The 16,006-nt window shown below is 41.0% G+C and overlaps 1 protein-coding gene across 1 annotated transcript in view; it reads left to right on the top strand.

Moving 5' to 3' along the window:
* Positions 1 to 16,006, top strand: part of LOC140227808 (adhesion G-protein coupled receptor G6-like) — a 77,478-nt gene that overhangs the window by 42,217 nt on the left and 19,255 nt on the right. The window contains exons 9-11 of the mRNA XM_072308204.1: positions 913 to 1,077; positions 1,443 to 1,552; positions 1,981 to 2,243. Of these exons, the coding sequence (XP_072164305.1) occupies positions 913 to 1,077; positions 1,443 to 1,552; positions 1,981 to 2,243 (538 nt within the window). The remainder of the gene's footprint in view (positions 1 to 912; positions 1,078 to 1,442; positions 1,553 to 1,980; positions 2,244 to 16,006) is intronic.

Raw genomic sequence — 16,006 nt, 5'->3', positions numbered from 1 at the left:
GGTTTACACTTGCTCAGTCATGAGCAATAATTTATTTTTTTTTATGGACAAATACGTCTTAGCTTCAGAAAACTTTGTCGTTTCACTATAGACTCCTCACTAACACGCAGACGTTTTCCGAAATGAACACGCCTCTTTGCGTGCACTAGTCACGTAGAATGCCGGGTTTCTTTTCGAGAAGTGACTGGGGAAAAGCAAAATTATGGAGTTGGTGCATGGCCTGATTTTCATTGCAAACATCTCCTATTGTGAATGTTGTGGAGAAGGGGAGGAGCGCAAGTGTGTTCAACTCCTGTCTGTCTATGCAGCTACATGTGTAATGTTCGTTTACATTGTACGTGTGGCAAGTCGATACTGCTACGGGTTTTCATGTTTAATCACTCCCCAAATGATCGGTCTTCTTTGCAAATTAAGCAGAAAATGCGATTAACTGATTTCGACATTACTACCCAATTAAACGGAGTACCCGTTTAAGCGATACCCGATTACGCGGAGAGTACTGTATATAGACAAATGTGTGCACTTGATTTTTTAAACATACATGAATATATAATTGTATATATATCATATCCATTGTTCTTTATGCATTATTTTGTATGCAATATATTTCTCATGATGCTCCGCTGAGTAGAATATTACTGCTAGTGATGTATCTCTTCATTTTTACTATTTGCCCCTTTTTTCTGAAACAACCAATCGTACTCACTGGTGAAAGGATGCCGCGCTTTGGTGCATGGAATATGCAAAAATTGTCAGGAAAGAAATAGAAATAGATCAAGTCTGTGATCACTATCTACTACACTGTCAAGTGCGATGCATTGCGACGGCAGAGACGTTATCAAAATATATTAATCTGCAGATGGCTTGATGGTCCAAATCTCTTTACTCTGTTCATATAACGCTTTAACGCAGGTCACATTGCAAGGCGAACAAGTGGACGGTCGGACATGTGTGTTTTGGGAGGAGACGTTTTTGGGAGGACGATGGTCATCCGAAGGGTGTCGAAGAGAGGATCTACCCGACGTTGACCGCATTCGTTGCCTCTGTGATCATCTCACCAGTTTCGCTGTGCTTCTGGTGAGAACGACTTTTTTTTTTCTTTCTTTTTTTTTCTTTTTTTTTTTTGGGGGGGGGGGGGCATCTTACGCCGTTATTATGTGGCGATGTATCGATACGAATCTGAATTTCAATCAGAATGAGCTTCGTCAGTACATGCCACTTAAATGACTCAAATCAATCCAAAGAAGGGCATGACTGACGCATTTTAATAGTCAGTGACTTCTGCTATTACTGTGTTTGGTGCTGACGTAGTGCTTAATGAATTATTTTGTTGCACGAGATCACGTTTGATTGAATATTTATGCACTTATATTTCTATCTATTTAACTATCCATCCATCTATCTGTCTGTCTATCTATCTTTCTATATATTTTGACGTATAGGACATTTCTGGGGATAGCGGGCACCGTGTTCTCGACGTACTGGGCATCATCGGTTGCGTTATCTCGATCATATGTCTTGTCATCACAATCGTCACATATCTGGGCATGAAGTAGGTATTCGGCGACCTCGGTGTAGTGATCGACCTTTTCGGTCTGAGATACACATCACATCTTTATTCTCTTGTTGTTATTTTTTTTATCATCTTTTGTTGTGGTAGACGAATGCAAGAATTAATGATCATAGAAAAGTGAAGGTAAATATGCTAGCAAAACAATATCCTTTACCCCATGATGTGAACGCTCTGAAGGAACACAATGTAACAGGTAATGACGATGCTAGTTATTTTTGGCTGGATTTGCAGTTCGTTAGCAAATACTATTGCAAAAGTGAAGGGAGGTTTTCAACATAAAAGTATCTCCCAAGATTTCGTATACTACAACAATCCTTGAATAAGTTTTCTCGATTTCATTTTTATCATTTTTTTTTTTGCAATTTCAATCTCAATGCCATCTTGCACTCTATTTTCATACCTGCCAGAAAACTCCGCACCAAACAGCCTCAGCAGATTCTACTCAACCTCTGTCTCGCTCTACTCGGTCTCTACTTTGTCTTCGTTATCGGAATCGACCGACGATATCCTACTGGGGGTTGCGTGATCGCTGGCCTGCTCATCCACTACTTCCTCCTAGCTTCCATGTGCTGGATGGCGGTCGAGGCCGCCAACATGTATTTGCGCTTCGTCAAGGTTCTCAACGCCCACTTGTCGAAGTTCATGCTGAAGGCCTGTCTCTGTGCGTGGGGTAAGTTACGCAGTCCGTCTCCTTACCTGTATCCATTATACTCTCTGCAATCTAAAGCTAATTTTACACTAGTACAAGTATACGATCAAGGTTTACAATTATGTATTGCCACGGGGAGTCAGAACTCATTTGTTTTAAAGAGTGAGCGCGATTGCAACATGAATTAAAAGCAAAGCTATCTCTTCTTTCTTTCTTCGGGAACGCTTTGCTCGTTTCTCTAAACAGAGACACTTTGGATGTGGGATGCATCTTAAGGGTGAATTAAGTTTATTTTCATAATGATGCGAGTTAATCATCAGGTTGCACTCATACTTAAGCTGTTATTAATTTGTGCAGATGATAACTGTAGGCCCTATTAATTGCATTAGTCTGGTATTGGAAGACCAACGATACGTTTGATTCATTGAGTGATATTCACTGAAATCGATCGGGACTATTCTCCCTACCACCCGCGACAATTCGAGAACGGCCGTTAAGTGAAATTACACATAATCCAATAATCCAATATGCCTCTGTTAAGGTATCTTTTTTTTTTTTTTTGGTTACAACTCGTTATTCCGAAGGTTCGTTATTCCGAAGGCTCTTAAGTCCGAAGATTCCTTATTCCGAAGGTTCGTTTTTCCGAATTTCATTTTCGGATGAACAAATCTTCGGAATAACGAACCTTCGGAATAACGCCACAAATGTTCGGATTAACGAACCCTTTTTCATTTTCGGATTAACGAACCCCTAGGTATAGGGAATTTGCGTGTTTCGGATTAACGAACCTTCAGAATAACGAACCTTCGGAATATCGAACCTTCGGAATAACGAACAGCACCCCCTTTTTTTGGGGGGGGTGGGGGAGGATAACGTTTTCCATGCAAGAAAATCAATCATCACGATGAACTCTTCAAAACCTGATATTCGAAGAAGATCTGCTCGCAGTATGGAATGATGGAAAGCTCAAAGCCATATCTATAACATTTTTTTTTCTATTAAATTATCGGATGAACCCAATTTGATGACGCCCTGCAGGTAGATTGACTTTATGAATGATTATTAGCTTACATGCACTTGTTTTCGTACGAAAATTCTTATCCATAATCATTACCGTGAATATTCCTTTGTAAGACGTAGTACAATTATGGAATTTTAAATTGATATCAGAATGTGATGTATTGATGCTGTGCATGCGCATTGCGATATCATACGAGTTTGGCAACATAACTTATTCTGTGCGGACGTGTTTCTTTTGTCTCGTGATTCTGAATGTATGTTTGAATGATATATAGTCAAAGCAAGTCGATCAAGTAAGACATATCATTTCTGGCGACGAGGATGATCTTTTTGTGCTGATTTGCCTAATTCTCCGGAAAATGGCGACTTTTGGAAGTTTGGGATAGTTTAAGGATGGTGAAGAAGAGTGGATTCACTAAGCTACGTCGAGCGCATGACGTATTACTTCTTGGCCAACGAGATCAAGTATAAGGAAAAGCAACGTTCAATTTTCCTCAGTGTGTGTGGGGCCGCTACTTACAAGCTATTTAGCAGTCTCATATCTCCCAGAAAACCCGGTGAGTGTGATTTGGATGAACTTCTAAAACTCATTTTAGAATATAAGAACCCGAAGCCATCATTCATAGTACATGTAGGGTCATGCAGAAAGACCAACGAGCCATTGCTGAGTACATAGCGGAACTCCGCCATATTGCTGGGCATTGCGAATATCCCGGCGTTCAGACGATCCCCCGCTTCGCGGGGAGAGAAGGGGAGAGATCTTATCTTTTTTACGATCGACCGTCCACACGTGTCTTGAAATCCCCCGCTGAACGGGGGACAAATCATGGAGCTACTAACAGAGACATGGACAAATCAAGGCTGGTGGTTTCAGCTGTGTCGGAGGTCACCGTACAAAATGGCATTTTGAGCATGCGCACTTACGAGGAAAACAGCTGCGCGCTCTGTCCCCCGCCAGAATTGTTTCCGGACTCGACAAGCTTTCCGGGGGAGCGGGGAATCTCCCATCGAGCGTCCACACGATGGGATTGCCGGGGGATGTCCTGGCAAACGGGAGATTCCCCTCGAAGCGGGGGATCGTTTGAACGCAGGGTTTGGTCAGATCTTGGAGGACATGCTACGAGATCGTTTGGTTTGCGGTCGCAGACGACAGGATACAGCGTAGCCTGTTAGCTGAAACACAACTGTCTTTCGCTCAAGCCCTCCAAATCGCAACCGCAATGGCCCAGGTCGAAAAACCAGTTGGCAACTGGTACTGGTACCAGTTGATTCCCAGTTAAGGCAACTGGTTTCAATATGGAAATTGGAATGAGTGACTAGAAATCAACTGGTATCAACTGGTATTCATTCAACCCTTACGAAAAAGTCCTGTGGTACTCCTGTGGTAATTACCACAGGACGGTACCACAGGACAGTACCACAGGACAGTACCACAGGACAGTACCACAGGACAGTACCACAGGAATTGTCCTGTGGTATTTTGGGACATACCACAGGACAGTACCACAGGAATTCCTGTGGTATTTTGGGACGTACCACAGGGCAGTACCACAGGAAAGTACCACAGGACCGGTACCACAGAACAGTACCACAGGGCAGTACCACAGGAATTCCTGTGGTATTTTGGGACGTACCACAGGGCAGTACCACAGGACTAGTACCACAGAACAGTACCACAGGAACTGTCCTGTGGTATTTTGGGACAGTACCACAGGACAGTACCACAGGTCGATCATGACCACACAGCATTACCACAGGGCAGTACCACACAGCATTTCCATGGTACCACAGGAGAGTACCACACAGGATAGATCGAAAAAAAAAATCTGGGACAATTTTAGCCACATATCAAGGAATATTCCTGATAGGTGAGTGATGGATTGCAGGACAAACATGGCCCTACTTAATAACCTGTCCTTCTCCTAACATATAACCTCAAACGAGAGTCTAATGGCCAAGTGCCAATCTAGTCCTATAATAGATCTATATAGTCATATTCTATTCCTAGGTAGCCATCGACCCTATCAGTACATATATATATGGCCGTCTATCCGTAAAGCATTAAGGCATGGTTACTAACTCGATTATACTTTATTATCAAGATATGAAATTACACTTTCATAACAATATCTATGATATTGGGAATAACATAACATAATTAGACAATCTTTCATAAAGTTCAAAGTAAGTTCCATCATTAATACTTTGACTTTTTAAGTCATATATGTATTTTCTAAAATCTAGAGTGCTTTTTATGAATATTCATGAGCTATGTAAAAATTTGTACCACAGGAGTACCACAGGAGTACCACAGGAGTACCACAGAAGTCCTTATGAAATTTCTCATGCTTTACATCAGCACTTTCACTAAATAGGTAATATTGTAGGAGTATAGGACAGGATAAGTAATGGCAAATCAATTTTTATAATTCACAGCATAACTCATCTATCAATTAATTGAGGAATATTTATATGTGCTTTTTTGTTTGTATTTTTGTTATAAATTTCAGTTGATTCTGCCTTACAATTTTCCTGTGTGGTACTCCTGTGTGGTACTGCTGTTTGATATTCTCCTGATGTGATAGTCCTCTGGTATAAAATGTTAAGAAAAAAAAAAAGAATATCCTGTAGCATTTTTCTGTGGTACTTACGAATTTAATTTGCTGTACGTGTGTTACTTCTGTGTGGAATAGCACCATATTATGATTTTCCTGTGGGATTTTGGACAATTCGTGTGGTACTGTCCTGTGGTACGTCCCAAAATACCACATGACAAGTCATGTGGTACTGTTCTGTGGTACTATCCTGTTGTACTTTCCTGTAGTACTGTCCTGTGGTACTGCCCTGTGGTACTGTCCTGTGGTACGTCCCAAAATACCACAGGACAAGTCGTGTGGTACTGTCGTGTGGTACTGTCCTGTGGTACGTCCCAAAATACCACAGGACAATTCCTGTGGTACTGTCCTGTGGTATGTCCCAAAATACCACAGGACAAGTCGTGTGGTACTGTCCTGTGGTACTATCCTGTGGTACTGTCCTGTGGTACTGCCCTGTGGTACGTCCCAAAATACCACAGGACAAGTCGTGTGGTACTGTCCTGTGGTACTATCCTGTGGTACTGTCCTGTGGTACTGCCCTGTGGTATTGTCCTGTGGTACTGCCCTGTGGTACTGTCCTGTGGTACGTCCCAAAATACCACAGGACAAGTCGTGAGGTACTGTCCTGTGGTAATATCCTGTGGTACTGTCCTGTGGTATGTCCCAAAATACCACAGGACAATTCCTGTGGTACTGTCCTGTGGTATGTCCCAAAATATACCACAGGACAAGTCATGTGGTACTGTCCTGTGGTACTTTCCTGTGGTACTGCCCTGTGGTACTGTCCTGTGGTACGTCCCAAAATACCGCAGGACAAGTCGTGTGGTACTGTCCTGTGGTACTATCCTGTGGTACTTTCCTGTGGTACTGTCCTGTGGTACTGCCCTGTGGTACGTCCCAAAATACCACAGGACAAGTCGTGTGGTACTGTCCTGTGGTACTATCCTGTGGTACTTTCCTGTGGTACTGCCCTGTGGTACTGCCCTGTGGTACTGTCCTGTGGTACGTCCCAAAATACCACAGGACAATTCCTGTGGTACTGTCCTGTGGTACTATCCTGTGGTACTTTCCTGTGGTACTGTCCTGTGGAACTGCCCTGTGGTACTGTCCTGTGGTACGTCCCAAAATACCACAGAACAAGTCGTGTGGTACTGTCCTGTGGTAATATCCTGTGGTACTTTCCTGTTGTACTCTCCTGTGGTACGTCCCAAAATGCCACAGGACAATTCATGTGGTACTGTCCTGTAGTACTGTTGTGTGGTATACGTCCCAAAATACCACAGGACAATTTGTGTGTATACTGTCTTGTGGTACTGTCCTGTGGTACTTTCCTGTGGTAATATCCTGTGGTACTGCCCTGTGGTACATCCCAGAGTACCACACGAGCCTGTGACACAGTACCACACAGTTCCTGTGTTAACATATATTTGTGTGGTACATTGTGTGGTACCAACCAGTACCACAGGGAGTACCACATGAGTCTGTAAAACAGTACCACACAGTTCCTGTGGTAACATTTATTTATGTGGTACATTGTGTGGTACTGACAAGTACTACAGGGAGTACCCTACAAGCCTGTGGTACAGTACCACACAGTTCCTGTGGTAACATTACAAGTGTGTGGTACATTGTGTGGTACCGACAAGTACCACAGGGAGTACCACAGGACTTTTTTGTTAGGGAACTGGTATCAACTGGTATTCGTCCAACTGGAATCAACTGGTACCAGTTGTCAACTGGTATCAACTGGTACCAGTTGTCAACTGGTATCAACTGGAATCAACTGAGATCCAGTTGACAAAATTAATTCGGTGTTGAATTATTTGGTGTATGGGTGTTTGGTGTATGTCAGGACATTGTTAATATCTAACCTAACATAATCCTACAGCTAGTCTTAAAGCCTATACCTACCACTACATTTAGGCTTAGCATACATCCTAGACCTAGTTAGTACCAGGGACATTTCATTCATATATATAGGGCTATATTGCTGTAATGATTTAAGACATGGTTACCAAGTAGATTAAACTTTTATTATAAAAATATGAAAATACCTCATCAGAGATACAAGTTGAAATTGTGAATATCACGGCAATAACATTAGATAAATTTCTAATGCATTTCAGACATTTCTATGTTTATTCAAATCATAAAAAAGATAAATCTAACAATATTTTCTCATTTTCACGAAGATAATTTGAATAGCTTATGAATATTCACGAGCAAAAGAACCAGTAAAAACCAATAGAAACCAACTGGTATCAACTGGTATTAGAATTTCAATGATTTAGTGGGTGTTAATATGGAATGAAGTTATAAGCAAGTCCAGTCTGTTACATGGGTATCAAATTGTGTAAACTAATTTGCACACACACCGAAACACACACACGTGCGCACACACGCACACACACACACACAATCACACACACAAACTGGTCAAAATACAGTCTGTCAGTTGAAGTGTCAACTGATCTTAATTGGTTCCAGTTTCATTTAGTTGAAGTCATTAAGAGTCCAAGTTCAATCACATCAAATGTTTTGTTTAATTGTGTTTTGTTTACTCTTTAATGTAATGTTTTAACTAAGTTTTGTTAACCTTTTAATTCAGTTTCAATTGGTGAACTAATTGAAAACTGGTATACAATGAGATATGAACTGGTATATAAACTGGTACCAGTAGACTTGTATTGGTTTCAACTGGTAAGCAGTGCAACTTCAACTGGTATAAAACTGGTACCATTAAGACTTCAACTGGTACCAGTAGACTTGTGCTGGTTTCAACTGGTAAGCAGTGCAACTTCAACTGGTATATAAACTGGTACCAGTAAGACTTCAGCTGGCACCAGTAGACTTGTACTGGTTTCAACTGGTAAGCAGTGCAACTTCAACTGGTATAAACTGGTACCAGTAAGATTTCAACTGGTACCAGTAGACTTGTACTGGTTTTAACTGGTAAGCAGTGCAACTTCAATTGGCATAAACTGGTACCAGTAAGATTTCAACTGGTACCAGTAGACTTGTACTGGTTTCAACTGGTAAGCAGTGCAACTTCAATTGGCATAAACTGGTACCAGTAAGATTTCAACTGGTACCAGTAGACTTGTACTGGTTTCAACTGGTAAGCAGTGCAACTTCAACTGGTATAAACTGGTACCAGTAAGACTTCAACTGGTACCAGTAGACTTGTACTGGTTTCAACTGGTAAGCAGTGCAACTTCAACTGGTATAAACTGGTACCAGTAAGACTTCAACTGGTACCAGTAGACTTGTACTGGTTTCAACTGGTAAGCAGTGCAACTTCAACTGGTATAAACTGGTACCAGTAAGACTTCAACTGGTACCAGTAAACTTGTACTGGTTTCAACTGGTAAGCAGTGCAACTTCAACTGTTATAAACTGGTACCAGTAAGACTACAACTGGTACCAGTAGACTTGTACTGGTTTCAACTTGTAAGCAGTGCAACTTCAACTGGTATAAACTGGTACCAGTATGATTAAACTGGTATCAACTGGTACCAGTACATCTTCAACTAGTATCAACTGGTTTCAGTTAGAATTGCTTATTTTGTTACTGGAAATTTGGAGTTACCTTCTGATTTCAACTGGTACCAGTTGAAACCAGTTAAGACCAGTTAAAACCAGTAAAGACCAGTTAAAAATGCTTACTGGTTTCTACTGGTTTCAACTGGTTTTTCGACCTGGGGGAGCTCGCGGATAAGAATTCCGCTGATCTGCGAGGCAGCGCACGAGAAACGATAAACAAAACGACGTCTCATCGTGGCCGTCCGAAAACATACGGCAAAGGACCACCGAAGACGCAGTCGTCAACGCAATGTGATATATGCGGTCGAGTGGACGAGTGTCTTGCCAATCAGTGGGAATGCTACGCGTGTGGCAAGGTAGGACACATTTCCAAGGTATGTCCCTCGAAATCCTCCAACACGCAGGAGAAATCTAATCGCCAGCAGAAAACCCATGGAGGGGCATAACAAAAACAAAACCATGGGCAGAAAGCCAACCTAATGGAGAATTTATCGTTGGAGACGGAGAGTGAACAAGTGAGTGGATTGTTTTTTGAGAAAAGCGAGGAAGACAGCTCCAAACCCATGTTGACCAAATTATCAGTCTCGAAGGCAAGCGTGGAATTTCAGATTGATACGGGAGCACGTACGTATTTTGATATACACTTGGAATGACGCATCCCGCCCGCAAATACGTCCGTGTGCAACAGTGCTGCACACTTGCACCGGACAAAACATTCCAATCAAAGGGGAATGTGAAGTAGTCGTTGAGTATGGACAACAGCAACGGCGTAGCCGGGATTAATCATCTTAGGGGGGGGGGCGGTTAGTCTGCGAGGGAGCGCAGCGACCGAGCCCGAGCGAGCGGAGCGAGCGAGGGGGGGGGGAGGGTGTGGAAGGGGGTTTTCCCCCCTCCCACGATAAGAACTTTTTGCATTTTGATGTTGTAAACAGTGCAATTTGATGCATGTTTTTGCGCGTTTTATCGACAGTCCCACTTGTTTAAGGTAGCAGTATATTTTGATGTAGATCATTATTGAACAATAATATTTGCCTATAAAGTGGTATAATTTAAATACACTTCTTGTATTAATTCTTTTCACTGAATATCATGAACGCGACTGAACCCGAGCGAGCGGAGCGAGGGAGGGGAGGGGATCGGTGGGAGGGGGGTGTCCCCCTCCCACGGTGAGAACTTTTTGCATTTTGATGTTGCAAATGGTGCAATTTGATGCATGTTTTTGCGCGTTTTATCGACAGTCCCATTTGTTTAAGGTAGCAGTTTATTTTGATGTAGATTATTATTGAACAATAATATTTGCCTATAAAATAGTATGATTTAACCCGTTCCATATGGGAACCTGGTGGCCTGTGTATTAACTCTATGAGGATTTTAGAATTCAGTATGGAACGGGTTAAATACACTTCTTGTATTAATTCTTTTCACTGAATATCATGAACGCGACTGAACCCCAGCGAGCGGAGCGAGCGAGGGGGAGGGGAGGGTGTGGAAAGTTGAAACAGTCCCACTTGTTTAAGGTTGCAGTATATTTTGATGTAGATTATCATTGAACAATTTGCCTACAATATGGTATAATTTAAATATACTTCTTGTATTAATTCTTTTCACTAAATATCATGAACGAGACTGAACCCGAGCGAGCGGAGCGAGGGAGGGGAGGGTGTGGGAGGGGGGTGTCCCCCTTCCCACGGTGAGAACTTTTTGCATTTTGATGTTGCAAATGGTGCAATTTGATGCATGTTTTGCGTGTTTTAACGAGTTGAAACAGTCCCACTTGTTTAAGGTTGCAGTATATTTTAGTGTAGATTATTATTGAACAAGTTTCTTATAAAATAGTATCATTTAAATAATCTTCTTGTATCAATTCTTACACTGAATATCATGAACGCTGTCTGTTCAGCAATCAAACAGAAAAAGCATGCACACGATGGTGTAGATAGGGGCATATCCCCTCCCACACGAAAGTAATTTTTGCGTTTTCAGACCTGAAATTCAGCGATCTGATGCAAATTTTCGGTGCAATACTTTTTCATCGAAGTGTTAAAATCACGGAATTTAGCTCTTATTCCGAATTTGCATCACCTGTGTGTATGTACAAAGTCTAGTGAGGTAGAGCTTAGGGGAAGGGGGATTCCCCTTCCCGCTCGCGGAGCTTTTGCATTTTTAGAATTGAAATAAAGCGATCTGGGGCACACTTTTTGTGGAAAATTCGGAAATTGTCATTCCCAAAAATGTACCAAGTCTATAGTGGGTAACAAGCAATGAATGGGTGGCAAGATACCTCTCCCATATTCAAGGGAGCCTTTTTTTTTCCAGTTTTAAGCTTTTAGAACTGAAATTCAACAATCTGGCACACACTTTTGTTGCAATATCTGGAAATTTGTCAATCAGAAGAGAAGTGTAGCAAGTCTGTGGAAGGAGATTCTGTATTATTTTCTGATTGCAGTTTAACGTTTTGGTGCGCACATTTTGTGTCATATTTGGAAAACTGTTTATGTTCAAAGTGTAGCCACAGTCTACTTCTATGCATGGCGGGGGGGGGGGGAGGGAGGGGGGCGGGCGGGCAGGGATAAGGCGAGGGCGAGTGTTATCTCCATCCTTCCCTTACTATGGAGCTTTTGCTTTTTAAGGTTGAAATTGAGATATCTCGTATACATGTACGCATATTTGATGGAATATTTGGGAAATCACCAAAAAAAAAAAAAAAAAGAATGATGGGGGAGACTAAGGGAGGAGAGGGTCGATTAAAAGGGAAAATTCCCCTTGTACATGAGGGAACTTTGAGTTTTCGGAATATAAGTGATAAGTCTTGTGAATTATTCATAAGTTTGTGTAAGTCTAAAAAGTGTACTAAGCTAGGGAAAGAGGCACAGAGGGGGAGGGTTTGGCAGGGGGATACCCCCTGCCAAGCACGAAAGATTTTGCATATTTTGAATTGAAATTCAACGATCTGGTGCACACTTTGAGTGAAATATTAAAAAAATATATATATGATCTTAGTGTATGAAAGGTTGCAAAGGAGGCCCGCTTCATGTGCATGCATACAGTATACACGCATTTTTTTCCCGCCTCCCAAATCCCCGGTCCAAATCTTAGGGGGGCGACCGCCCCCATCGCCCCCCCCCCCCCCCCGGCTACGCCAGTGTTAAAACAGTTAAGACTAATCATCGTGCATGGATCGGGGCATAATCTCTTTGGCTGAAGGCTATACGCCTCAGCTGGGCAGAGATGCACAGCGTCTCCATGGCAACCAATTTGTCTCGTCTGCTGGAGGAGCATAGTGCATTGTTTTCGCCTGAGCTGGGAGAGCTTAAAGGCATGCAAGTAGAGCTAAACATCGATTCCAACGTAACACCGAAATTTTTCAAGGCCCGCTCAGTCCCATTCGCGTTGAAATCGAGAGTGGAATGTGAATTGGATCGCCTAGTACGTAGTCCATGGGCCAAGACCCGAAAAATGGGTTATTGGTACCACCTGAGGTGGCAAAACCTTTTTGGTGTCATTTTGTTTGTCGGGCATAGATATGCTTATCAAGCTATGATAGCATTTCCAAATGAGTAGCTTAGTCATAATAAATGAATTTTTAACCAATTTGGTCTCGTTTTTACATCCCTATACTTCTGAATCGAAACTAAACCGCTATACAAAGAAGAGCACTGCCTTCTGTATGTCCACAGGTGTTCTGTTGTAAACGCGGTGCGCTTAGTCTTTATTCAAGGCAGCGAAGGGAATATCCAAAGGGTTATGATGTCCACAGCTGTCACGCGGTGCGCTTAGTCTTTATCTAGACCAATGTACCGTTATCATATTTAAAGTTCCTAATAAAAGGGATTATCTATACTGTTTTTGTACCACCCTCGCAACAAATACATCAGTTTTAAACAAAAATCACTCTGTTCATTTACAACATTATTTATTGTAATGTATTGTAGTGTACCGGTACATTGTTTTTGCATTATCTTTCATTGTTGGATGGAAATAAAGCGACATTGGCGTGGCATTAGCGTTTTTCACCGTAGCGTTTTCACTGGAAAATGATAAATAATTGAAAAATACGGTAAAATTCACGAGGAATTGCTTTTTTGATGTTGTTGTTTTTAGATAAAGGGATATACACTGTATTATAAGCTTTGGATATTCCCTTCGCCGTCTTGAATATTAGACTAAGCGCTGTGGACATCATAACCCTTGGATATTCCCTTCGCTGCCTTGAATAAAGACTAAGCGCACCGCGTTTACAACAGAACACCTGTTAAAATACAGAAGACAGTGCTCTTCTTTATATAGCGGTTGGTCTCGATTCAGAAGTATAGGGATATAACAACGAGACCATATTGGTTCAAAATTCATTTGTTATGACTAAGCTACTCATTTGGAAATGCTATCATAGCTTGATAAGCATATCTATGCCCGACAAACAAAATGACACCAAAAAGGTATTGCCACCTCAGGTGGTACCAATATCTGGCCTGGCCCATGGACTAAAGTTTTGGAAAAATTGATATTTAAAAGAAAAATTAATTTTTTAACTTTTCATAACGTTTTTACAAATTCTCAATTTGGGTTTCGTCAAAAACACAGTACCATTCACGCCCTCTTGAAGTTTATCGACCACGCAGCGCATACTATTGATAATCATTCTCATCTTATTGGTATATTCCTGGACTTCTCCAAGGCCTTTGACACAATAAATCATGAAATCTTATTTTACAAGTTGTCTCATTATGGGATAAGGGGAAGGCCTTGGAGTGGTTCAGGAGCTACCTGCAAAACCGCAAACAATACGTATCTCAGAACGAGAACGTTTCAAGTCTCGAATTCATTAAGTGTGGCGTCCCACAAGGTAGCTTATTAGGTCCTTTACTTTTTATCATTTATATCAATGATTTTTGCAGCTCATCCGACGTGTTGTCATTTATACTTTTTGCTGATGATTCAAATGTTTTCTTTTCACATCAAAATCCAGATGAACTCGTGCACATTGTTAATTCCGAATTAAAAAAAGTGACCCAATGGATAAGAGCTAACAAATTATCTCTTAATCTTTTGAAAACTAAGTATATGTTATTTAGTAACTCTATAGAAGTTTTACGTAAAGAGATTTTTTTTTTTTGATGACATTCAAATAGAACGCGTATCTCATATAAAATTCCTGGGGATTACAGTAGACGATAAATTTTCATGGAGGCCACATATTATTAACATAAGTACAATAATATCACGTAATATTGGAATCCTTAATAGACTTAAGTTTCATATTCCATTGTCTTCTTTGCTGACGTTATATTTCTCTTTAATATTACCTTATCTTAACTACGGTCTTTTAGCATGGGGTAACGCTCATCAAACTTTACTAGATAGATTACTGGTTTTACAAAAAAAAAGGCACTTCGTGTTATTTGTGGTGTCCCGCCACGTTCCCATACAGATCCATTATTCACTAAATATAAGATTTTAAAAATCAAAGATTTGTATTTTTTTCAACTTGGACAGTTTATGTTTAATTTCAACACAAATGCACTTCCCTGTATATTCAATTCAATGTTTGCAAGGAATCAATTTTTCCATAATTATCCCACCAGACAATCTTCTGAGTTTCATCTACCTCTTCTGAGAACATTATTGGCTCAGAATACATTTATATACACAGGCCCTAGATTCTGGAATTCATTAAGTAGCGAAATAAAAAATTCTCCTTCTTTGTATTCCTTTAAGCGTAAGTTGAAATCCTTTCTGTTAAACCCTCTCTGATGTTCGTTTTTATTAATGAAGTTCCAACAACCACAGGGTTTATCATCCAACCATCAACCATTTGATTTCTGAATTCATTAATTTATGAAATAGCCATTATAATTTCTACACAGCTGTATGCAACCACCGGCTGTTTAAAGAATTTCTTCAATTCCCTCTTCAATTCTCTCTTTCGTTTCTTTGATCAGCGTGTAGGCATTCTCTTTCTTCCTTCCTTCCTTTCATTTTCCACCTTTTTGTCTAGTCGTGTCATGTTATTGTGTGTCTCCCGTTTGTTTCCGTCTTGTGTAAATCATACTTGTGTCCAGCATATACAAATAAGTATTTAGTTAGATTTTCTTGAGTGGTTCACAATCTACAAGCTTGCTTTTTAGTGGACCTCTCAGTTCTCCTTTTTTTTTCAACTGAAACAAAGTCTTGTATTATTTTGCGTATACATCTGTTACTTTATTATTGTATCATTTGATATCATTTGTTAGTTGTGTGTATACGATTGTGATGATAACCTAATTCATACTGTGTTGTGTTTTGTTGGAAAAAGGAGAATGAAATAAAATGAAATGAAATGAAATGAAATGAAATGAAAAACGTGAAGGAATTCTCGAACCAGTTCAGTATTCAAGATGGGCCGCCCCTATCGTCCCAGTAGTGAAAAGTGACGGTTCAGTTCGGATCTGCGGTGACTACAAAGTAACAGTGAATCAAGCAGTGAAGGGTGATGCACACCCCATCCCGCGTATTGAGGAGCTTTACGCCAAATTGTAGGGTGGAAGAGTGCTCTCGAAACTGGATCTGAGCCGTGCATACCAACAGCTCGTGATAGATGAAAATTCGCGCAAGTATGTAGGGTTGGGGGTACCACCTATCGACACC

This window comes from Diadema setosum, chromosome 4 (assembly GCF_964275005.1).
Source record: "Diadema setosum chromosome 4, eeDiaSeto1, whole genome shotgun sequence".
NCBI classification, from domain to species: Eukaryota; Metazoa; Echinodermata; class Echinoidea; order Diadematoida; family Diadematidae; genus Diadema; species Diadema setosum.
The sequence above is the reverse complement of the archived record's forward strand: the minus strand, read 5'-3'. Positions and strand labels throughout refer to the sequence as shown.